The sequence below is a fragment of the Leucoraja erinacea genome, chromosome 9 (assembly GCF_028641065.1).
Source record: "Leucoraja erinacea ecotype New England chromosome 9, Leri_hhj_1, whole genome shotgun sequence".
Taxonomy (NCBI): domain Eukaryota; kingdom Metazoa; phylum Chordata; class Chondrichthyes; order Rajiformes; family Rajidae; genus Leucoraja; species Leucoraja erinaceus.
Genome location: NC_073385.1, coordinates 39,780,492 through 39,804,509, shown reverse-complemented (window position 1 = coordinate 39,804,509; position 24,018 = coordinate 39,780,492). Strand labels below are relative to the sequence as shown.

The window sequence follows — 24,018 nt, the reverse complement described above, 5'->3', positions numbered from 1 at the left end:
TGTCCCGCCCACACATCATGCTCTGTTAATCGATCTACCGTGGTGATCTGGCACCCCAATTTTAAAATTCTCATCCTTGTTTGAATTGATTTTAGTCTCACTCCACATGTGACTCAATACTGCCCTAAATCCCTTTAAGAATACAATTCATTCAACTCCAGACATGATATTTCTCCTGACTACTGACTAACTGTCAAATTATTTCTAACTTTTCTTACCGTGGATTTTTTTGTCGTGCCATAATAATCTGATCCAGAGCAGCATCAGTAGGCACAAAGCAGCTTGAAGTGGTAAATGAAATAAGTAGTAAAAACAATTTTTTTTTGTTTTACAGTTGTATCCAAGAATAAAGCCTCGACAGAGAACTCTGGCTTAAGATTAGTATTAGCCCTACTCATCAAAACCTGGAGCCAACACAATACTCTTCATAATGGAAGTATCCTCCACCCAGAAGAGAAAGTAGATATTTATGTGCTGTGATTTGGATATGCAGTAGTTTCCTTTATGGTGCTTTTTCTTTGAACTAAGTCACATTGCTACTTCCAAAAAAAACACCTACATATACATGCTGGCGTGTGCATGTTTGCACCATACACAAGCTGGCATGTGCTTGCCCATGGTCCATGTGCTGAAACTCATGGCCCCGCAGTGGTGAGGTGATCTCAGATGGAAAGAAATGGCGTAAAGGGAATTATTTCATACAAGTTTGGTTTCTGAGAAGTTAATTTATAGAATGGCTGTGGTTAGACTCAAATTTAATTTGGTTTTTTGATGATAAGCAAGGAGTTTGGAATGTATGTATGAACATGAAGGAAAAATTAGTTAATACTACAATTGAGATGAGATACACTGCCAGAATTGTTGAGATAAAGGAAGTGTATGTGATTAATGGAACGATGGATGTGAGAAAAGCACGTGAATGTTGAAATCCTTTAACCTGTGGCGTCAATGGAAATGATGCAATAACTTTCCCGACATTTTGTTGCAGAACACTACAGCACTTCCTTGTAATAAGTATTCAAATATTTCTATATTAAAGAGCCTTATTTTTTTCCCCAAATAATATTTCTTTTTTGAATTTTAGTTGCAATAAGCTTAACAATCTTTGATTCGCCAAGTTTCACATTTCATCATTTAAGTTCTGTTAACTGAGCACTAGTATTGAATGTAAATATTGTGTTGTGTAAGATTTTAATTAAGTGGGCTCTAATGTATGTGACTAATTTTTTTCATAGTTGATAGTAATGCACTGCTTAACAAGTTATGTAAACTTGCACAATAAAATACAATCGCATGAAAGGTAATTATTCATTATAAGTTTTATTTGTAATCAGCTTGCTCTGACTATTTTAGATTTAACAATTGGCCAACAATCAGGAATTAAAAGTATTTGAAATTGTGCGCTCTCCCGTCTACCGCAAAACTAATTAAACAGCTCTAATTCCTCTATCAGAAAAGCATACCATGCCAAATCTAGTTAAAATCATGAGAAATGCTCATTACCCATCACAGTACTTGGTAAATTGGATGGAACGGTTTTTATTTGTTCTGCGCCGAAAACAAATGACCAGGGTCTTAACTTTAATACAATCACTGATCAGGAATTTAGCTTGAGGACTCTTGTTTCATCATAATTATCTGCTTTCCTTGCAAATCATCAGATCTGTTTTGAAAGAAACTGTACAATGCAATCTTCTTTAGTCTGAAGAAGGGTCTCAACCCAAAATGTCACCTATTCCTTCTCCCCATCTATGCTGCCTCACCTGCTGAGTTTCTCCAGCATTTTTGTCTACCTAATGCAACCTTGGATGTAGGTGTATAATCCTTGGGGGGGGGGCATATGGCACAGCTGGTAGAGCCGCTGCTTCATAGTGCCAGTGCCCAGGTTTGAACCTGTGTTTGCACGATCACATGGTGCTCTGGTTTCCTCCCACATCCCAAAGACATGCAGGTTTGTAGGTTAATTGGCCTCTGTAAATTGTCTCTGGTGTGTAGGGAATAGATGCAAAAGTGGGATAACATTAAACTAGTATGAATGGATGATCCATAGTCAATGTGGACTCGACGGGACAAAGTGTGTTTCCATGCTCTCTCTAAACAAAACCCTTGAATCACACAATTGATCCTCACAGAAATTTGCAATCGCATTTTATTTCTTTTATACAGAAGGTGCTTGCAATTGATCCAAGATGTATATATCTAGTATGAATACATAAACTAAAAAATGCACTTTCAAGATCAGTCCTCCATATAACCATAACTTCAGTGATATTCATTTGGTCCAGAAAACTGAGAAGTTGGTGTGCATTTCCCTCTTCCTCCCCTTCCCCCACCATGTGTGTATCAAATACATATTTCTAAATTCAAGGAGATTATTCTGGAATTTATAATTCAAAAGAAAGTTGGGTTGATACACCAAGGGTCAGTTTTCAGACCATTTCTCTCAACAAGCTAGCATCTTAATAACCCATCTGTATGTATCTCTGTCCATGATCCACAGTTGTGTTTTATCATCCAGTTTTGGTTTCATGCACAGGTGCTGCAGATTTTCACACAACCACATATTTAACTGATTAAAACAGTTGTAATAGTTCCCCAATAACTTTCTTAGACTCAGTACATAATTGCAGGAAGAGGCAGGGCTCTGCAAAGCATCCACTATGGGAGTATTTCCTTTGGTTTAATCAGAATGAAATTTCTAGGGGGGAGGGGAGGGGACATCAATTTAAAATCCAAGCAAATTGATGGCACTTTGGACTAACATTTCCTGCTATTAAAAATTAAATGTAAACATTTTTAATTCAATCATTTAGGTCAAAAACCACCTGAATGCACAACAGAAGTCTTAACAGACTATTTTCCACTTTTGCTATACAATTAGAACTTTTATACTTCAACAGTAAAATAAAATCTGCAAAATTTTGCAGTGCAGTTTTCAGTTAGTAATTAAAAAATAGATTAATATTTAGCAAAAGTTTAATTTAAATGTGAAAGATTACATTTAAAACATTGTAAATTTTATATTGCACTATACTTAATATTTAAATGCACCAAAAAGTCCTGATATTTGTTGCATTTAAGTGTTTTCAGAAAATTCACTAATACAAAAGTACTAAAAACTGACTATATATCAGAGCAGAAAAACAAATGTTATTTTTTCCATTCCTCTTCTGGCTGACAGCTGCATACGTTTCAGGAACTCTGAAATGGTTATTGGTCTCTTGATTCGTATAAAAGCTTGGCGGCCTGTGGATTGGGATAGAGGGGATTGTGTTTGGTGGGATGGGGGGGGGAAAAAAGAATGGAAATGGGATAACAATTAGTACAATTTAATTCTCGCTCATGCAGTAGATAGTACACCAGCAATCTTCAGCAATGAAGATATAAAAATAAACTTTGTTCCATACCTTTGGTACTAGTACTGTACCTAAATCCAGTCAAAGCTGGTGAGACAAGTCTCCATTCTGCCATGTAGAATATACTATGAAATAACTGGACAATGTCCATACATAAGCCGAGGCTGTCAACAAGTATTAACAATCAATTTCATACAACCTTGTCCATGTGTAACTTGAGTGAGATTATGGTGGTAATATTGACTGTTACAATACAAGTTCAACTGAATATCTGAAAAGGTATGTATGTAGGAAACAGGACCTCCAAGCTGTACTAATCTCATACATTAGTAACCTGATAATCATCTGGGAAGGTGGGCATGGAATGGCAGGTGGAAGTTAACCCCGGGACATAGTGAATGACTGGGCCCTGGGAAGTGATGCACAACAGATAACTAGGGCTACAAGTACAACGTTTCCTGAAAGGAGAAATTAAGTAGAAAAGGTGGTGAGGGAGGTGTATCATACAGACACGTGCCGTCAGGGTAGGCAAGGTAGGCGATACCTACCCCGACTAAAATTATAAAAAGGTAATTATTAAATATAAATAGTAAACATTTAAAATGTACTAAATTCATTTATTATTAATAATCGATCTTGGTACGTGTAACTGTTCAACTCGCGTGCCGTGGACGCTGCTTCAAGCGTTCACTTACAACGGGCAATAAAGACAGCTGAAATCCTGCCTTTGCACCGTGGAGTGCACGCAAGGTGCTGTGCATGCCCACCGGAGAGGAGACCAATCTGTGCATGTGTGTTTTAAAGATTCGACTGACTGCCTACATGACTGATCGGCGCATGCGCGTTTTTTTTAATGATTTTAAGGTCGACTGACTGCCCAGTGCCTACCCTGAGTAATTACTCACATCACATACCCGGTGTCATAACACATTTGCCTTTACAAGACAGGGCACCGAGTACACACACGCATTAGAACGTCATGTTCCAGCTGTACAAGACTTTGAGACCACACCTGGAATAGTGTGCACAGTTCTGGTCACCACAGGAAGGATAATATTAAATAAGAGAAGGTGCAGAAAAGATTGAAATATGTTACTGTGACTGTTTTCCCTGCAGCAACGCTGGTTCGGGGGTGACCCTATGGGTCTATACAGTATGTTAGTGTCAGTCTTTTTTCCTCTGGATAGAGGGAGTCTAAACTCGATAAGCACGATGGCACCAAGCGACACTGCGTGCTGGTCCCAGAAGTGAATCTGCAATCACTCATTACAATCGCTCCACTCTTAAAACTCTACTCCAAAAGCAGCATTTCTTACTCTATGCTATCATGTATCTGTACACTGTGGATGGTTTGATTGTAATCATATATAGTCTTTATGTTGATTGAATTGCATGCAACAAAAGGCTTTTCACTGTCCCTCAGTTCTGTGCTGCATCACTCTATAATAGCAGAAGCATTGCTGATTCAGACCAGATGTGTCCCCAACAATTGAAATTTAAAATGTCAGCTTTTTCATTCTGACATACTATCAGATGAAAACCTCCCTCCAAATAAATATAGGAAAAACCAAAGCCAGTCTTCAGTCCTTCCACAAGACAAGACAAATGTTCAAGACTAAATCTGACCCATTACAACTGTTTCATATTTGACCCAAAGGGAACTTCCTGTCTACCCTTTTTGATGGCTGTAGTATGCATTTCTGACCTCTTGAACCATGCTAATGCTGTCAGCCAAGATTCCAACTTCTGGTATCCCAAATATACTAAAAGGCTACTTCTTGCCAGGCGAAATAATCCGTTCTGCTATTATGTGGCTTGTTTGCCAAGTCTTCAGTAGCTCTTTACGACACTTAACCATGTCAAAATTATTAAATGTTCGTTTATCATTTTCACCCATTACCATTCTAAAATTGGCTAATCACACCTTTACCTTTCCACCTGCTATTCTGTTTTCTTCTCCAAGAATGTTAACTTCTTTTTTTTTAATTAAATATTTTTATTGAAAGAAAGATACAAAACAGCTGATGTAATGCATTACATTTCCCTCCATTTTGTTTTTTATATATAACAAAGTTACCCTCCCTGAACACCCCTTGGCAGCTGATGTGTTCACAATGCAACATATCACAAATACAAATAAGCATACCTTTACTTTTCCACCTGCTATTCTGTTTTCATCTCCAAGAATGTTAACCTTTCTGATAACCATTGGGCATTTTCACTCCAAAACTTTATTCCCCTTGCCTTATTAACTTTTTCCAATTCTTGAAACAAAGTTCTCATTCCTGTCATTACAATTGTAACATTATCTTAAGGTGCAGCATTTTGGGTAGTCTAACATGGGCAGGACCTACAGGGAAGTGTTGTAGAGCCAAGGGATCTAGGAGTGCATGTGCATGGTTCATTGAAAGTTGAGTCGCAGGTAGATAAGGCGGTCAAAGGCTTTTGGTACATTGGCCTTCGTCAGTCAGAGTTTGGGTATAGAAGTTGGGAGGCCATGTTGGAGTTGTATCAGACATTCGAGAGACTGCATTTAGAGTATTGTGTTCAGTTCTGGACACCATATTATAGGAAAGATGTTGTCAAGCTGGAATGGGTAGAGAAGATTTACGAGGATGTTGGCAGGACTAGAGGGTCTGAGTTACAGGGAGAGGTTGAGTAGGCTGGGACTCTATTCCCTGGAGCACAGGAGGATGAGGGGTGATCTTGTAGAGGTGTATAAAATCATGAGAGGAATAGATCGGGTAGATGCACAGTCTCTTGCCCAGAGTAGGTGAATCAAGGACCAGAGAACATAGGTTTAAGGTGAAGGGGAAAAGATTTAATAGGAATCTGAGGGGTAACTTTTTCCACGCAAAGGGTGGTGGGTGTTTGGAACAAGCTGCCAGAGGAGGTAGTTGAGGCAGGGACTATCCCAACGTTTAAGAAACTGTTAGACAGGTACATGGATTGGGCAGGTTTGGAGGGATAGGGACAAAATGCAGGCAAGTGGGACATGTTGGACGGTGTGGGCAAGTTGGGCCGAAGTGCCTGTTTCTACACTGTATCACTCTCAGCAAAACAAATAATTTGCTTCAAATTGAAGAGACTCTTTCAAATAGTAATAAAGAAAGTGAAAAACATTATTAGACTTCACCTTATGCATGGCAGCCAGCCAACCAACAGACATCTTCTTGTTACTGTTGAAGTCATCTGATACACTTAGCTTCAGCTGTTTTGGCTCCTGGGACCCCAAAGTTTTGTATTGGACCAGCATCCCTGTGGCACGTGTGTTGCCGCCTGAAATGTACAGAGCAGTTTGCATTAAAGTTCTGTTGAAAGCTGCTAAATAAGCTCGCTCAATCATGTTATGCAACATTCCAACTTCTCCAAAATACTCATTTCACTCGAGAACATTCCAACACCACTAAAACTTTCTTTGGTTGCATTAAAAAAAACAAAAAAAACTTGCATAAACATTTGCTTTGCTTGTTGTAGTAACCGCCCTGGTCAACATCCCCCAGAATACAATGACACAAAGACGAGAGGGGGAGAAACAACAATCGCAGACAGGAAACCCACACAACTGTTTCCTCGACATTGCGTCTAATGCTTCCTGTGATACAATTCGTATCCGTTTTACATACCCCTGCAAAAGTGATCCAATGCGTTTTCAGAGACAAATCAGAAATTTGAATTTAATCCAACATAATCTAGCATAAAATGTGATTTAACTAGCAAATTAATACAAATAATTTGCTCAGATCAACTAAAACCATCTGTATCCAATCAATAAACTCTAATTTTACAGAATTAGGTACCAAAGAACAAGGTTGCAAAAATAACCATTTCCACAGTTTTTGAGTAATTTTTCCAAATTAATAATGTTCAATATAAATGGCCACCTTTTAAAATTCAAAGAGGTGGGCAGTTGTGGAAATTAAGTAAATGGTCTTTGTGCTTCAACCTCTCATCTTGCCATCAGTGAAAGTTGGGAAGAAATTCACTGGTTGTAGGAACTGTGGCTTTTCCCACACCCCACCAAGAAATCTTTAATCCTCACCAGAAATGTGGCTGGTGTGGAGCTAGGCCAAAAAATATCAAGTCAAGAGAGTTTATTGTCATGTGACCTAGATAGGACAATGAAATTCTTGCTTGCTGCAGCATAGATAGGCATAAATACAGAACAGTTCAGTGTGTCTATACACCGTCATATATGTACACACAATTAAACAGATAAAGTGCAATAGGCTGTTATAGTTCAGAGTTATTTTGAAGTTGAGGTTAATAGTCTGATGGCTGCGGGGAAGAAACTGTTCCTGAACCTGGATGTTGCAGATTTCAGGCTCCTGTACCTTCTACCTGATGGCAGCGGAGAGATGAGTGTGTGGCCAGGATGGTGTGGGTCCTCGATGATATTGGCAGCCTTTTTGAGGCAGCGACTGCGATAGATCCCCTCGATGGTAGGGAGGTCAGAAGCAGTGATGGCCTGGGCAGTGTTTACAACTTTTTGCAGCCGTTTCCGATGCTCAAGTTGCCGAACCAAGCCACGATGCAACCGGGTAACATGCTCTCTACTGTGCACCTGTAGAGGTTCGAGAGAGTCCTCCTTGACATACCGACTCTCCGTAATCTTCTCAGGAAGTAGAGGCGCTGATGTGCTTTCATTATAATTGCATCAGTGTGCTGGGACCAGGAGAGATCTTCGGAAATATGCACGCCCAGGAATTTGAAGTTCTTGACCCTTTCCACCATCGACCTATTGATATAAACGGGATTGTGGGTCCCCATCCTACCCCTTCCAAAGTCCACAATCAGTTTCTTGGTTTTGCTGGTGTTGAGAGCCAGATTATTGTGCTGGCACCAATTGGTCGATATCACTTCTATATTCTGACTCGTCTCCATCAGTGATACATCCCACAACAGTGGTGTCTGTCGGCGAACTTGATGATGGAGTTTGCACTATGTCCAGCTACATAATCATGAGTATAGAGAGAGTAAAGCAGGGGGCTGAGCACGCAGCCTTGAGGTGCTCTCGTACTGATTGTTATCGAGGATGACACATTTCCACCAATATGAACAGACTGGTCTGTGGATGAGGAAGTCCAATTGGAGACGGATGCGCAGACCCAGATCTGAGAGCTTGGTGACCAGCTTGGAGGGGATGATTGTATTAAATGCCGAGCTGTAGTCAATGAATAACAGCCTGACATGAGTTTTTGTTGTCCAAGTGGTCCAGAGCGGAGTGGAGAGCCAGTGAGATCGCATCCACCGTTGATCTGTTGTGGCGGTAAGCGAACTGCAGTGGGTCCAGCTTCTTGTCGAGGTAGGATTTGATATGCGTCATGATCAACCTCTCAAAGTACTTCATCACCACAGACGTTAGTGCCACTGATTGATAGTCATTGAGGCACATCACTTTGCTCTTCTTGGGCAAAGTATTATTGATGCTCTTTTAAAGCAGGTGGGAACCTCAGACCTCAGAAGTGAGAGGTTGAAAATGTCCGTAAAGACTCCAGCCAGTTGGTCCACACAGGTTTTTAAAAACAAGACCGGGTATACCATCAGGTCCAGATGCTGTCCGAGGGTTCACCTCTCTGAAGAATCTTCTGACGTCGGCCTCTGTGACAGTGACCGAAATACCATCACGGCGAATGGGGGCTCGGGAAGGCACATCAGTGTTCTCCCTATCAAAGCGTGCGTAAAACGCATTGAGCTCTTCAGGGAGTGATGCTTCGCTGACATTTGAGCTGCCTCTTGATTTTGCCTTGTAGGAGGTGATTGCATATATTTGAGCCTACACAATTTCAGCACCGCACTAACACGTGTGTGGAGCTAACATGAGGTATAAATCCAGAATCATTTCAGGTAGATAGACCAAAATAACTGCAAAAATATTCATGTCATTGGCAACACTACTAAGGAATGATGTGGGAATGCATTTGATGAATACAAGTCACTAGCATAGTATTCTTGGAAACACAATGCTACTATTTCTGACTGCAAAAAAGAGCTCATGCAAACTAAAAGCAAGCAAGGAGGGAAAAGGCACAATGCTTAGTTTGGGAGGAGTTTGCCTTGTAATTTACAATGCATCACTAACTTCAGCACCAACAACTGATTTAGTTCAACTGAAGCTACATAGGTTATTCTTCACAGGAGAAGCATCACTCACAAAGCAACTAGCAAAAAATAAATTTAAGGTCAAGCTGTGGGAGACAGTTAGAAAAATGAGCACACTTGGTTAATTTGACAATCATACTTCTAACCTTCAGTAATGTACGGATTCTCCAGTAGGCTGGTGTAAGTGTGAATATCTTTCTCTTTTTCAAGACGATAGGCAGCAGCAGCAGGCATTGAAAAGAAGGATTAGTTTCAGGCCATTCTAAATCAGGTAAATATGTCCTCCATCTAATTCAATGCACAAAACCACTAACTACATGATCATTATTTTACAGCATCAAACCAAATTTAATTTTAAAAACTTCCAATTCCACTTGCACGTTTTAGAAAACAAAGCTAAGTTCCAAAGTTGTTAATATAATCTACAATTGACACATTGACAGCATATCAACTATTCTTTTGATATTTCAACTGGTCTTTATACCAAAGCTCTGACCTATACATCTTAACAATGGAACTTGATCCAACAACAATTTCCATGGTGAACAGCACTCTGTTATTTATATGTAAGAATCAACCTGGCACTTAGTTTGCCTCATCAAGTCTGGACGAATCCCATTCTGTTCCAGCAGAGAAATCTATTAAACTTTATGAATCAATAACTTTAAAGCAGTAATTTTTCCGAAATTAGTTGTAAGGATGGTTAATGCCGAACTTTGGTTACTTGTATAATTAGTAAGTACTTCAAATTACCTCCAGGAGTAAAGCCTTCAGTCAGCACCTGAACATTTATAATTCGAGCAACTTCAATTTCAAAGTGATTTTCTCCATCCAGATACAGATACCTAACAAAAATTGGAAATTAATATTTTAATGAAAAATATCAATTAACCATCTCTGAAGACTGCTGCTATAATTGATTTCATTGTATGAAGCATCTTAGACATTCAAAATGCATCCTGGTGAATATATGCATGCTGATCTTAAATAGTGCATGATACAAGCCAATATTTTCTTCAGATTTAAAGAAATATTGATACCAACTTTTGCAGCCTAACCACTTGGCAGGTCAAAATGCTTGTTGGTAGTTAGGGCTCAAGAAGAAAAAGAGAAATAGAGAAAAAATATTTCACACTTCAAACCACAAATGAGATACCTGGGAAAACCAGTCAGTTTACACACACCATATGATGTTACTGCTCATCTAATTGATATGATTTTTCCTAGCAGTAACAACTAGAAAACTTAATAGACCAGAAAAAAAGCCGTCTGAATTATTAAAGCAGAAGCAAACACGGCTACTCATGGGTTTCTAAAAATTAGGTCTTCAGGTCTATATTGAATTTGTGGTTCCTGCTGAATTTCAAAGCTCACAATTGTATTTCAGCTAGTATTTACCATCAGAAAATGGATCATATTCGCATTTACATTTGAACCAAAAAGTTTTCAGTGGTTTGTCTTTCTTCTAAAAAATAAAATGCAAAAAATGTTTGCAGCCAACCCTCACGAAAAGATCCATATCGCCATTTTCCATAATGCAAACACGAGTTGGAAAAAAATAACAATTTGTTTTGATTTATTTGCTTTCTCTCCCCACATGCTCAGATTCAGTGGGTAGATTTTATTCCATATCACAAATAATTGTGAATTCTATAAAGGAGAATCTCCGTAACTTGGTATTCACAGTTGAGAAGCAGCAATTCTGCCTCTATTTGGTGTATACTGGACCCCAAAATGCCAAAGGCACATATTAGTGAGGATACACACAATTTCAGTAAATATAATCGATGGCTGCTGCCAACATTGATACAGGTTTACCAACAAAATAACAGATTCATGCTTTTTCCAAAGTAAGGGTCTCGCCTCCCCATTCCCAAATTAGTTTTTCATTTCTGACGAACCTCATGAGTGACAAAGGGACCATTTGCAATCTCAGCCCGAGTAACAGATGGTGTTGAAACGGACCTCTCAGCCTACAAAGTGTGTGCCGATCATAGAAACATAGGTGCAGGAGGAGGCCATTTGACCCTTCGAGCCAGCACCGCCATTCATTGTGATCATGGCTGATCGTGCATTTCAAGCACCCATTTAACCAATCTTACACTAATCTTTTTCACATTCTCCTCACATTCCACCAACTTTCCCATTCATAGTAGCCAATTAAAAAAACCCAAAAAAAAACAGGGCACCTGGGGAAAACCCAGAGTCACAGAAAGACATTTTAACTCTATATGTTGCCCAAGATTTCAACTGAATCAGTCTCTGTAGCCATCAGATAACAGTTCTACTTGCATCATTGTGCCACCAAAGGATAAAATATGGACTCTGTGGCAGATGAGATGATAACAGTAGATTTTAAGGAGGGTTTTAAAATAAGAGGAAATATGCAGGAACAGGCATTTACAGTAATGGCAAAAATCTATGCACAGTTAAAACCTTCTTGGAAGAGCTCAAAGCATGGGAGGTATGGTCCTAATATAGGATAATAGGATTAGTAGGGTTTGAAATTAACGGTTGCCCGGGTACCAATGGCCATCTAACGTCCTGCCTGGCAACCTAAAAGTCGTGTAATTTTGCCCGGCTTGGCAAGCATCCTGGAAACCTGCCGTTCAACTCCGAGCGGCTCCCCCTCTATCTCTCTCTCTCTCTGTCACTCTCCGTCTCTGCCCGCCATCCGTGTCCGGGCTGCCAGTTCTCCGCTCCTCATCCGCCGGCACCAGCACATCCTCCTCCTGAACATGCGCACAACCACAGCCAGCACACCATCGGCCGCCCTGCACATGCGCACTATCACGGCAAATGGTCGGAGCCGGGCACTTTCTCTCTCACTTTGCATTGTAGGATATTGCATTGCTGTCTGGTGGAGCTGGAGTAACTCTTGCTTCTTGGTTTCCTGGTCCTCCAAAAATATTCTAAATGGAATTTAAACTGGAGGTGGTGGAGAGTCCATCACCAAACTCTGAACAATAACAGTCTATTGAACTTTATCTGTTACATATTTTGTTGTGCTGCAGCAAGCAAGAATTTCATTGTCCTATCTGGGACACATGATAATAAAACTCTCTTGATAATAAAACTTAAGCAAAAACGGGTTCTTGGGGAAAAAAGAGCTACCTTATATTTAGTTGTGACTGGCTGGGTAACGATGGTAGGGTGAAGACTATTCCATGCTTTAATTGTGCGGGGGAACTCCATGGAGCAGCCAGCATCTCTGGATTGAAGAAATTGGGTGACATTTCGGGTAGAGACCCTTCTTTAGACTCCCTCTGGTTTTAGTGTTTTTAGTTTAATTTAAAGATACAGCGTGGAAACAGACCCTTCGGCCCACCGAGTCCACGCCGACCACCAGTACACTAGTGCTACCCCACACATTAGTGACGTGGGTCAAGAGTGTTTTATTCTCTCACGTACCAGTTAGAACAATGAAATCCTTACTTGCAACAGCACAACAGAATATGTAAACGTAGTATTCTGTAAACAATGTTATAAACGAGAAAACAAAACGGTGTATATTTGTGTGTGTGTGTGTGTGTGTGTGTGTGTGTGTGTGTGTGTGTGTGTGTGTGTGTGTGTGTGTGTGTGTGTGTGTGTGTGTATGTGTGTGTGTGTGTGTGTGTGTGTGTGTGTGTGTAGATAGACTGGTGCTGGAGTAATTCAGCGGGTCAGGCAGCATTTCTGGAGGAAAAGGATAGGTGACGTTTCAGGTCAGGACTCTTCTTCAGACTGAAAGCAAGGGATGGTGAGGGGAGGGGGGGGGCAATGAGCCTTCTAACATGCATGGTGCAAACCATTTTAATACATGATAACTTATTGCAGCATTCAAAATCAATTGTACTTACCTGTGGTTGTTTGACAGCCGGCAACTCACAGTCTCACCTTTTTCTGAGGAACTTGAAGTTACAAGGAATACACCCCCTTGGCAACAAATAGTAAAGTGTGTCAATTGGGGTACATTACCAGAGACACCCAATAACCAGTCCTAAAAATGTCTGAATGTGTAGGAAGGAACTGCAGATGCTGGTTTACATAGACACAAAAAGCTGGAGTAACTCAGTGGGTTGTTTGGCAGCATCTCTGGAGAAACGGAATAGGTGATGTTTTGGGTCAAGACCCTCCCTGGAGAAAAGGAATAGGAACGTTCCGAATAGGTCTCGATCCGAATCGGTTACTCCAGCTTTTTGTGCCCATCTCAAAAGGTCACAGCTGATTTTTGACAGCATGATTGCTACCAAAGCAAGCTCTCCAAAAACTGAAAATTGAAGGTTTATTTTAGAAGCCCAAAGTCCCATTCCTTCAAATTCATTTTTTTAAATGTAGTTGGAAGATTTTTACAATTTGTTTCCCCCCAGAACGATCTGTTGGAATTGTTGCCTCAAAAAGGCAGTTAATATCACCAAAGACCCACATACTGGCCACATTTTCATCTCACTGCTACCAACAACATGTTATAAATACATAAGGGGGAAATGGGTAACTAAAGAGAGAGTGGGACCTCTCAGGAATCCAAGCAGTCACCTCTGTGTGGAGCCACAGGAGATGGGCAAGGTCCTAAATGAGTATTTCTCCTCTGTATTTACCGAGGATAAAGACAGTACGATGGAAGAAATTGGAACAGACACTGGAAGTGTCATGAGAGCAGTCAGTATTACCGTCGAAGAAGTACTGAAGGTACAGTCGTGTTTGAAGGTAGAGAAAACTCCAGGGCCTGATCAGATATATCCGAGGACAATGCGGGAAACTAGAGAGGAAATTGCGGGAGCCCGGTGGCAAATGTTGTGCCTCTTTTCAAAAAGGGCTGTAGGGAAAATATTGGGAACTATAGGCCAGTGAGCTGAACATCTGTAGTTGGTAAGTTACTGGAGAGTATTCCGAGGCATAGGTTGTACAGGCATTTGGATGGGCAAGGGCTGATTAAGGATAGTCAGCATGGTTTTGTACGTGGGGTCGTGTCTCACAAATCCGATTGATTTTTTTTTGAAGACGTGACCAAAAAGGTTGACGAAGGCAGAGCTGAAGATGTGTACATAGACTTCAGAAAGGCATTCGACAAGGTTCCACATTGTAGGCAGCTACAGAAGGTTAGATCGCATGGGATCCAAGGAGAGACAGCAGAATGGATAACAAATTGGCTCCAAGGAAGGAAGCAGAGGGTGATGATGGAAGGTTGCTTTTCGGACTGGAGGCCTGTGACTAGTGGTGTGCCTCAGGGTTCGGTGCTAGACCCGTTACAAATAATCTACATCAATTATTTGGATGAGAACATACAGGGCAAGATTAGCAAGTTTCCTGATGATACAAAAGTTAATGGTTTTGCAGATAGTGGAGATGGTTGTGAAAGATTGCAGCAGGATCTGGATCGATTGGCCAGGTGGGCAGAGGAATGGTTGATGGAATTTAATACAGAAAAGTGTGAGGTGTTGGATTTTGGGATGTCAAACAAGGGCAGGACATACACAGTAAATGGTAGGCCTCTGGGTAGTGTTGTAGAACAGAGGGAACTAGGAGTACAAGTGCATGGTTAGGTTTGAAGGTCAAGTCGCAGGTAAATAAGTTGGTCAAAAAGGCTTTTAGCACTTTGGTCTTCATCAGTCAGAGTATTGAGTATAGAAGTTGGGAGGTCATGTTGCAGTTGTATAAGACGTTGGTGAGAATATTGTGTTCAGTTCTGGGCACCATGTTGTAGGAAAGATATTGTCAAGATTGAAACGGTTCAGAAACAAGAATGTTGTCATACTAGAGGGTGTGAGCTATAGGGAGAGGTTGAGTAGGCTGGGTCTCTATTCCATGGAGTGCAGGAGGATGAGGGGAGATCTTATAGAGGTATACAAAATCATGAGAGGAATTGATCAGGTAGATGCAGAGTTTTTTGCCCAGAATCGAGGACCAGAGGGCACCAGATTTAATAGGAATCCGAGGGGTAACCTTTTCACACAATAGGTGCTGGGCTGGGACTATCCCATCGTTTAAGAAACAATTAGACAGGTACATGGGGATAGGACAGGTTTGGAGGGATATGGACCAAGCTCAGGCAAGTGGCACTAGTGTAGCTGGGACATTGTTGGCTGGTGTGAGCTAGTTGGGCCGAAGGGCCCATTTTCCACACTGTATCACTCTATGACTAAATCTGAGGTTAAGGAACAGCTTCTTCATAAACAACCAGCATCTTGAACCACCCCTTGCACAATCCTAATCACGACACACCACAATAGACTACGAAGATTGCCCTACATATTTTGGCTTGTACCATCATGATCTGGCTTACCCAGAATATCTAATAGTTTGTTGTATGTTATAGGATGTGTTTAATGTGACTGTAAAGCTGAAGCAAGTTGAGTATTTCATTGTCCCATTACCAAGTCATATGACAATATTCTTGAATCTTAATTGGTGATAAATATTGAACACACCACAAAAATATTAATAGCATCCTTTTAGATACAACATTATTCAGGAATAGTTGCACCACTCATCGAGTCAATAGGTAAGCTTAATGCAGCTGCGGTAAAAAGTGCTCTTATAATCCTGGGTTAAAAGTGAAACTTTCCTTTCACTTCTGACGTCTATCGGTGACTTTTTTACGCACATTGTGATGTCAGGTTAGGGTATGTTGCACCTAAATGGTCCGAATTTCAGAGTAACAAAATGTCTCCATGGGGTACACAGAGACTGATTAGTGCTAGCGTAAAACATTACATGAAATACTCAAGAGGGAGCTGTCAAATTATTTGAAATATTTGAAAGCCGGGTCAAGTTTATTGTCACAAGCACGAGTACAGGTACAATGAAAACCTTGCTTGCTGCAGCATCACTGGCAAACTCAGGAAATACTAAGCAATTTTTTTTTCATTTAAAAATAAATTACACATTCAGCAAGACAGTAAAAAGAAAGAAAACTAAGGCAACAGATCATTAGGAAAAAAAGTTCATGGCAAAATGCAAAGTTACAGGTTCAATTCTAAATTTCATTCGAAAAGCTCAGAGTTTATGAAGTCATATTAGTTCCATATATAAATGACAGAAGTACATAGAAAACATTTTAGTCACATTTTAGGTCATAAATAGTCTTCTAAACATATTTGAGGTAGCTGTACTTACCATTTACAAGCACCTTAATCTGTTTGTCAAAGAACTCCGATTCCTTCTGTGAGATCAAAGCACATTCAGCACATTGCCGCACCGGGTCTATGAAGTACATCCGTGGAAGAGGTACTTTTTTACTGCAACATTTGTCACAAAAGCATTTGCCACATCTCCTGCAGTGATGCTGCCAATTTCAAGATAGTCCCACAAAAAAAAAAAATCAAAGATGTTGTTAGAACTCACAAACACTGGCGATTTAAAAATAGAAATACATTCCTGCACACGATACACAAGTTTAAAGCAATACTTTTTAAACTCGAATTGGAATTGTCAGTGCTTTTATTCAACAGAATACAATAAGGGTTGCTGACTGAGTATTACAGTACTCAACACAATATCAGGGCCCGATGGTCTGCATCCCAGGGTACTCAAGGAGGTGGCTCTAGAAATCGTGGACGTATTGGTGATCATTTTCCAATGTTCTATAGATTCAGGATCAGTTGCTGTGGATTCCTGTAGTTAATGTTATTCCACTTTTCAAGAAAGGAACGAGAGAGAAAACAGGAATTATAGAGCAGTTAGCCTGACATCAGTGGTGGAGAAAATGCTAGAGTCAATTATTAAAGAAGTAATAATGGCACATTTGGATAGCAGTAAAAGGATTGGTCCAAGTCAGCATGGATTTATGAAGGGGAAATCCTACTTGACTAATTTGGAATTTTTTGAGGATGTGACAAGTAAAATGGATGAAGGAGAGCCAGTAGTTGTAGTGTATCTGGACTTTCAGAAAACCTTTGATAAGGTCCCACACAGGAGATTGGTGGGCAAAATTAGAGCCCATGGTATTGGGGGTAGGGTATTAACATAGATAGAGAATTGGTTGGCAGACAGGAAACAAAGAGTAGGAATAAATGGGAACCTGTCAGAATGGCAGGCAGTGGCAAGTGGAGTGCCGCAAGGCTCGGTGCTGGGGCCGCAACTATTTACGATACATCTTAATGATTTAGATGGAATTAAAAGTAACACTAGCAAATTTGCAGATGACACAAAGCTGATTGGCAGTGTGAACTGCGAAGAGGATGCTAGGAGGTTGCAGGGTGACTTGGACAGGTAGAGTGAGTGGGCAGATGTATGGCAGATGCAGTATAATGTAGCTAAATGTGAGGTTATCCACTTTGGTGGCAAGAACAAGGAGGCAGATTATTATCTCAATGGTGTCAGATTCGGAAAAAGGGAAGTGCAACGAGACCTGGGGATCCTTGTACAGCAGTCACTGTAAGTAAACTGGCAGGTACAACAGGCAGTGAAGAAATGAGAGGATTTGGCCTTCATAATGAGAGGATTTGAGTATTGGAGTAACAAGGTCCTTCTGCTGTTGTACAGGGCCCTGGTGAGACCGCAACTGGTGTATTGTGTGCAGTTTGGTTTTATTACAGGAAGGACACCCTTGCTATTGAGGCAGTGCAGCATAGGTTCACGAGGTTAATCCCCAGGGTGGCGGGACTGTCATACAAGGAAAGATGGGAGAGACCGTCTAAGAATAAAGGCCATTTAAAACTGAGATGAGTAAAAACTTTTTCACCCAGAGAGTTGTTAATTTGTGGAATTCTCTGCCACAGAAGGCAGTAGAGGCCAATTCATTGGATGAATTTAAAAGAGTTGGCTAGAGCTCTAGGGGCTAGCAGAATCAAGGGATATGGGGAGATCATGCACAGGTTACTGATTGTGGATGATCAGCCATGATCACAATGAATGGCGGTGCTGGCTCGAAGGGCCAAATGGCCTACTCCTGCACATATTTTCTATGTTTCTATGTTTCAATTAAAAATAGAAACACCAAGCTCGGTGTAAAAATACCATTAAAAAACGATCTCTAGTCAGAATTCCACAGGATATCAGAATTTAAAGTACAGGTATGAATAGATTAATATTTGAATATGCTATTTTATCTTCCTGATATATTTTTTAAAGGTCATCTATAGACATTGCCAAGTTTCAAACAATATTTAGGCATTTATTTACAAATATGGAATCCTGTCAACATGCAAAAAAAATAAGCCAGAAATTTGAGATTCATTTTGTAATTTCTTAAGTCTAAGATAATGTGGATTGTGAATATTGTGATTGGAGACCACACATTCTATTCCCTCCTTCTCAATTGTCCCCGTTATCTGGTTTCCTAACATCAGGTATGGGCAAATAACATGTAGCAATTGTGATATTAATGAAGAAACAACGAGCAAAGCTGATACCAAAAATAGACACAAAGTAACTCAGTGAGTTAGGCAGCATCTTGGGAGAAAGAGGATGGGTGCCTCTTCGGGTCTAAGGTAGGGGCCTGACCCGAAACATCACCCATCATTTTTCTCCAGAGATACTATCTGACCCACTGAGTTACTCCAGCACTTTGTGAAATTAATTAAGTCAGGTACAATTGAATAGACCAGTAATGATCATTTCATCCTTTATGTACCCCAAACAAATTGTTGGGTGTTGATTTTATATGTCCATTTGCATACCAGAATGCTGACAGGATACAAACATGTGGAAATGGTGTAAAAATATCACATTGCCAAGTACTAGAACCATATAAAAGATATTGTGCCAACTGAATATTTATCCCATTGAAGCAAATTTACAGTTTTCTTAGATTCTTTCTTTTTTTTTGCCAGTGGAAACCACCAAATAAGACCAAAAAAGGCAATAAACTGATAATAAATAAAATCTCTTACTTTCCTGGTAAGAAAGTCAAATTTTGCATCGCACTGCATACATCTGGGACACTATGGATAGAAATAGATGATGTCAGAAACAAGACTTATGTCAATATTTTATTGCTTCAATCTCTTCTGCTCGATGGCAACAAATCCAGCCTTATCTAGTCCCTCCTTACAAGGTGACACACTCCAACCTGCTAATCCAGACTAATTTCTGTGGCACCTCCCTACAATCATATTCTTCCTATACTGCAACAACCGAACTGTACACAGAACTTTAACTTTAACCTAATTAGAGTAACAAAATGTCTGCACCTATGTGCTATGCTATAGCCAATGAAGGCAAGAATCCCATATGCCTTCTTCATCATCTGATTTCCTGGTGCAGCCACCTTCAGGGGGGATGTGCACAGAGGTCCCCCGTCCCTGTTCTTTAATACTCAAAATGCCACCTTTCATTTTGTGCATCATTCACGCTCATCAAGATTAAACTCCATCTGCCATTCCTCTGTTCATTTTACCAACTGATTCAAGTTTCTATCCCCCAACTCTCTTGCTATCTAGTAATCTATCATTCCGTTTTAAACAGTCTCCTTTCTGAGGTAGAGAATTTCAAGAATTCAGCAACTTTTGAAGAGATTTCTAATTTCAGTCACCAAATCCTTATGTATCCCTAATCCAGACATTGTGGCCCCTCTCTAAACCAGGGGTGAGATCTACCATCTCTGCAACTCAGAGTTTCCATGAGATAATTTATTCTTTAAAACTCCGGTGTGGAGGTATAGTCAACTCAATCGCTCCCCAAATGAGAAATCTATACATTCATAAAACATAGGAGCAGAGTTGGGCCATTTGGCCCACGAAGTCTGCTCTGCCATTCTATCATAGCTGATCTATTTTTCCTTCTCAGCCCTATTCTCCTGCCTTCTCCCCATAACCTTTGACACCTTTACTAATCAAGAAAGTTATTAATCTAATATCACTGGAACATTCTCAGAAAATCTTTTTACTGCATTCCCTTTATAACAAGTATAGCCTTTTTAATTAAAGAAAAGTATGAGGATCAAGCTATATGTAATTTTTTTTAGAAGTTCCATGGTTGCTGTTAGAAACTTTATTTCTGATCACAATCCATCTCACAAAAAGCCATCAACCATTTGCCCTCTCAACTGCTTATTTCATCCAAATGTCGATTTCTACCATTTGTGCACATGTACCTGTACCAAATTTTTCTTTCAATGTGACCATCTGTCACCATTCAAAAGATAGGTCTTTCACACAGCAATAAATAATTCTATTATTTTGGAAATTTGTTTTAATTAAAGGAATCCAACTCAGCAACATTCTCAGAAAGAACAAACACCATTACAATTTACCTATTTAAATCAACATACAAATCGCCACGCGTTTTAAATATCACTTTGCTAAAAACTAAAGTGCAGTAAAAGGCAAACTAGAAAATAGAACCGCTTAATTACTTACATGGGGTTAAAAAAAGTTTTTTTGTTATCAAGTTTTTTGTTATCAAGTGAGCCAAAAGACATGGTCTAATGCAAGAAAGTGGTACGGAGGCAAGAGGTTAACCATGATCTCATTAAATGACAGACAAGTAACCAAATTAGCTTACTGTTGCTTCCGTTTCTGATATCCCATAGACAATTTGCCATCAAAATTGAAAACTGAGTTGCAGCATTGCAACCCAGCAGTGAATGGAAATGCATCCAAATAATCGTACCAAGTAATAATATGTATTTAATAGAAAAACAAGTCAGTTTTATTTTTTGTTTGGGATGGGTGTGTAAGGGGCTAGGGAAAAAGAGAGTTTACTGCAACACGAAAACACTTTTTCAACACGTGAAGTGGGTTGTTTCTTGTGTGCTGTTATCACTCTAGCAATATTTTGGTATACTCTTCATTAGATTCCAACTGCATTCACCAGTTTAAAAAAAAAAGGAAAGCCAAGTCTGGTATTTCCCTCTAGAACGCGAGTCAGCACCTCAAAATCATTGGACTGCTATGAAAACTCAGAAAAGACTTTGGAATTTGCCTCAAAGAAAATCTTTTGGATTTTCTGCTCAAGGAGCTCAATCAGGGAGCAAGCACAGGATAATCAATATATTTTGGGGTACTGAGAAAATTAATGGTAATTTTGAGAAAGTGTACCAATAAATAGGTGAGATGGCATGATGAGCTGAATGGCCTATTCTTGTTCCTATGACTTAGATAATTTTTGTGGGCAAACAAATTATTATGTGGATAAATGTGAGGTTATCCATTTTGGTGGCAAAAACAGGAAAGCAGGGGGGCCGATTGGGAAAGGGGGGGGGGGGGGGGGGGGGGGGGGGGGGTGACATGTTTCCCGATGTTGCGGAGGTCAAGAACCAGGGGCCACAGTTTTAGAATAAGGGGGTAAGCCATTTAGAACGGAGATGAGAAAACACTTTTTCACACCGAGTTGTGAGTCTATGGAATTCTCCCCCTCAGAGGGCGGTGGAGGCAGGTTCTCTGGATACTTTCAAGAGAGAGCTAGATAGGGCTCTTAAAGATAGTGGAGTCAGGAGACATGAGAAGAAGGCAGGAACGGGGTAATGATGATTAGGGATGATCTACCATGATCACATTGAATGCCGGTGATGGCTTGAAGGGCTGAATGGCATTATACAGTAAAGTGTTTAAGAAGAAAATGCAGAAACTGAAAAATCGAAGGTAGACAAAAATGCTGGAGAAACTCAGCGGGTGAGGCAGTATCTATGGAGCAAAGGAAATAGGCAACGTTTCGGGTCGAAACCCTTCATCAGACTGATGTGAGGGTGGGGGGCGGAAGGAAGGAAGGAAGAGGTGGAGCCAGTGGGTTGAGGGAGAGCTGAGAAGGGGAGGAGAAATGGAGGAGGCCCAGGACATAAAAGTCAGATTCGGAATGGGAGGGGAATTTGAAGACTCTTTCCAGGTGCGGCAGAGGATCACCTGCACCTCCTCCAACCTCATCTATTGCATCCGCTGCTCTAGATGTCAGTTGCTCTACATCGGTGAGACCAAGCTTAGGCTTGCCGATCACTTAGCCGAACACCTCTGGTCGGTCCGCAATAACCAACCTGATCTACGTGTGGCCCAGCACTTCAACTCTCCCTCCCATTCCAAATCCGACCTTTCTGTCCTGGGCCTCCTCCATGGCCAGAGTGAGGACCACCGTAAATTGGAGGAGCAGCACCTCATATTTCGCTTGGGCAGTTTGCACCCCAGCGGTATGAACATTGACTTCTCTAATTTCGAGTAGTCCTTACTTTCTCCTCCCCTTCTCAGCTCTCCCTCAGCCCTCTGGCTCCACCTCTTCCTTTCTCCCCCCCCCCCCCCCCCCTGAAGAAGGGTTTCGACCCGAAACTTTGCCTATTTCCTTCGCTCCATAGATGCTGCTGACCCGAAACGTTGCCCATTTCCTTCACTTCATAGATGATGGTGCCTAACCCGCTGAGTTTCTCCAGCATTTTTGTCTACATTATATAGTAAAGTATGTTTTTGTCATTTGTATTTCAACTCAAATTCAAAGCAAAGGGATGGAATGGAACTTCTATTCTGCAATTACACTAGGAACTGTTTGAATTATAGTTATGGTTTTTAACCGATAAAACTGTAAAACAAATACATATATATTATAGATACTAAATTGGCATGACTCATCCAGAAGGATAGATAGAATGATGTGGGAGGGGTGTTAATCTCGGATGAATAGGGCTAGGGCAACCTTCATGTGGTCCGCCCTATTTCAACGAATGCAATGAACCTGGCGTGCACAATCAAATAGAACAAGTTGTCCTACAACTTCAGCCTGTGCACGCCATACGCAAGAAGAAGGGGCACATTTTGAACTGTGAAAATCAATTGTAGTTTTCTGTACAACATCCAGTGTAAACACATGTGTTTATTCGCCAGATCACAGTGCATTGGAATTTAAACAGAAAACATTGTAAACTAACCAGACCCAAGGTGCTTCCATTTATTAAAAAATTCACCAGCTTCGACATCACAGTAAACGTTAACAGATCTCATTACATCTGTCGTTTTAACCCCCGGGGATTTAGTTGCCATCCTGTATGACGAACACCGCATCCACCCGATTTCGGTTCGGTTAACCAACCCCCTAATATTTTTAGCTGTGTCAACACGACAGAATCGATGCAAAAACACAGTCAATCGTAAAAAAGACTGAAAATGCTCGAAGTACTCACGCCACGTCAAATCTTTTGCGACAGCAACAACGTTGACATCTCAGGTCGATGCCCTTTTACTGAGAACCCTATCACAAATTATGTTCCGTGGTGTTTCTGCATTCCACACATTCCACCTCAGTTCTCCTCACATCAATAAAACGTCGATTTGATGCGAGAGTCCAGGGTACTCCGAGTACTCAGCCGCTGCCCTGCCCCAGCAACAACAACCACTAATTAAAACATCCGTTCAGTCTCCAGCCCAAACACTCAGAAGCACAGTTTACCTCTTTGTCAGGAACCCACTGAGGCTCATCAAGTGAGAAAGGGCTGCAAAAAGCACCATTTTCTGGTACCATGCGAAGCCCACTGGGACTACGCACCAGTTTCTTCCCTTCGTTTGTAGCCGCCATGTTGTCTGACTGAACCTCGCACGCTGGCCAGTGGCCAATCACCGGCCACCATTATTCCACTGCAGCCAATCAACTACCAGCATTCTGACAAGTGTTCGCCTTAGCCTATCAAATAACGATGCATAATATTAGCCTATCAGACGCGACC

The 24,018-nt window shown here is 40.7% G+C and overlaps 2 protein-coding genes across 5 annotated transcripts in view; one reads left to right on the top strand and one right to left on the bottom strand.

The window, feature by feature from the left end:
- ppp1r13bb (protein phosphatase 1, regulatory subunit 13Bb) overlaps positions 1-1,304 on the top strand; it is a 50,508-nt gene extending 49,204 nt beyond the window's left edge. For both annotated transcript variants that reach the window (XM_055640618.1, XM_055640619.1), the window contains exon 17: positions 335-1,304. In XM_055640618.1, the coding sequence (XP_055496593.1) occupies positions 335-376 (42 nt within the window). In that variant the 3' untranslated portion in view covers positions 377-1,304. The remainder of the gene's footprint in view (positions 1-334) is intronic.
- Positions 1,305-23,912, bottom strand: zfyve21 (zinc finger, FYVE domain containing 21). Of its 3 annotated transcripts, none has more exons than XM_055640620.1 (8): positions 23,745-23,912; positions 19,271-19,321; positions 16,554-16,722; positions 13,298-13,373; positions 10,212-10,303; positions 9,605-9,658; positions 6,493-6,635; positions 1,305-3,246 (listed from the first exon to the last, which is right to left on the bottom strand). In XM_055640620.1, exons 1-8 carry the CDS (start codon positions 23,868-23,870, stop codon positions 3,211-3,213), a joined length of 747 nt encoding a protein of 248 aa, XP_055496595.1. In that variant the 5' UTR covers positions 23,871-23,912; the 3' UTR covers positions 1,305-3,210. The 3 variants fall into 3 exon arrangements, with proteins under 3 accessions (XP_055496595.1, XP_055496597.1, XP_055496596.1); XM_055640622.1 differs by lacking the exon at positions 23,745-23,912 and adding an exon at positions 23,479-23,713; XM_055640621.1 differs by lacking the exon at positions 9,605-9,658 and having other exon boundaries at positions 23,745-23,910.
- Positions 23,913-24,018: the final 106 nt, after the last annotated feature.

What these genes read in the sequence shown, in the direction of transcription:
- zfyve21 (XM_055640620.1), bottom strand. Translation starts at nt 23,870, where the DNA reads ATGGCGGCTACAAACGAAGGGAAGAAACTGGTGCGTAGTCCCAGTGGG. An exon ending in CGGCTGTCAAACAACCACAG is followed by an intron (nt 10,304 to 13,297) that starts GTAAGTACAATT and finishes AATTTTTGTTAG; the next exon opens with GTATCTGTATCTGGATGGAG. An exon ending in GGCTGGCTGCCATGCATAAG is followed by an intron (nt 3,247 to 6,492) that starts GTGAAGTCTAAT and finishes CCCAATCCACAG; the next exon opens with GCCGCCAAGCTTTTATACGA.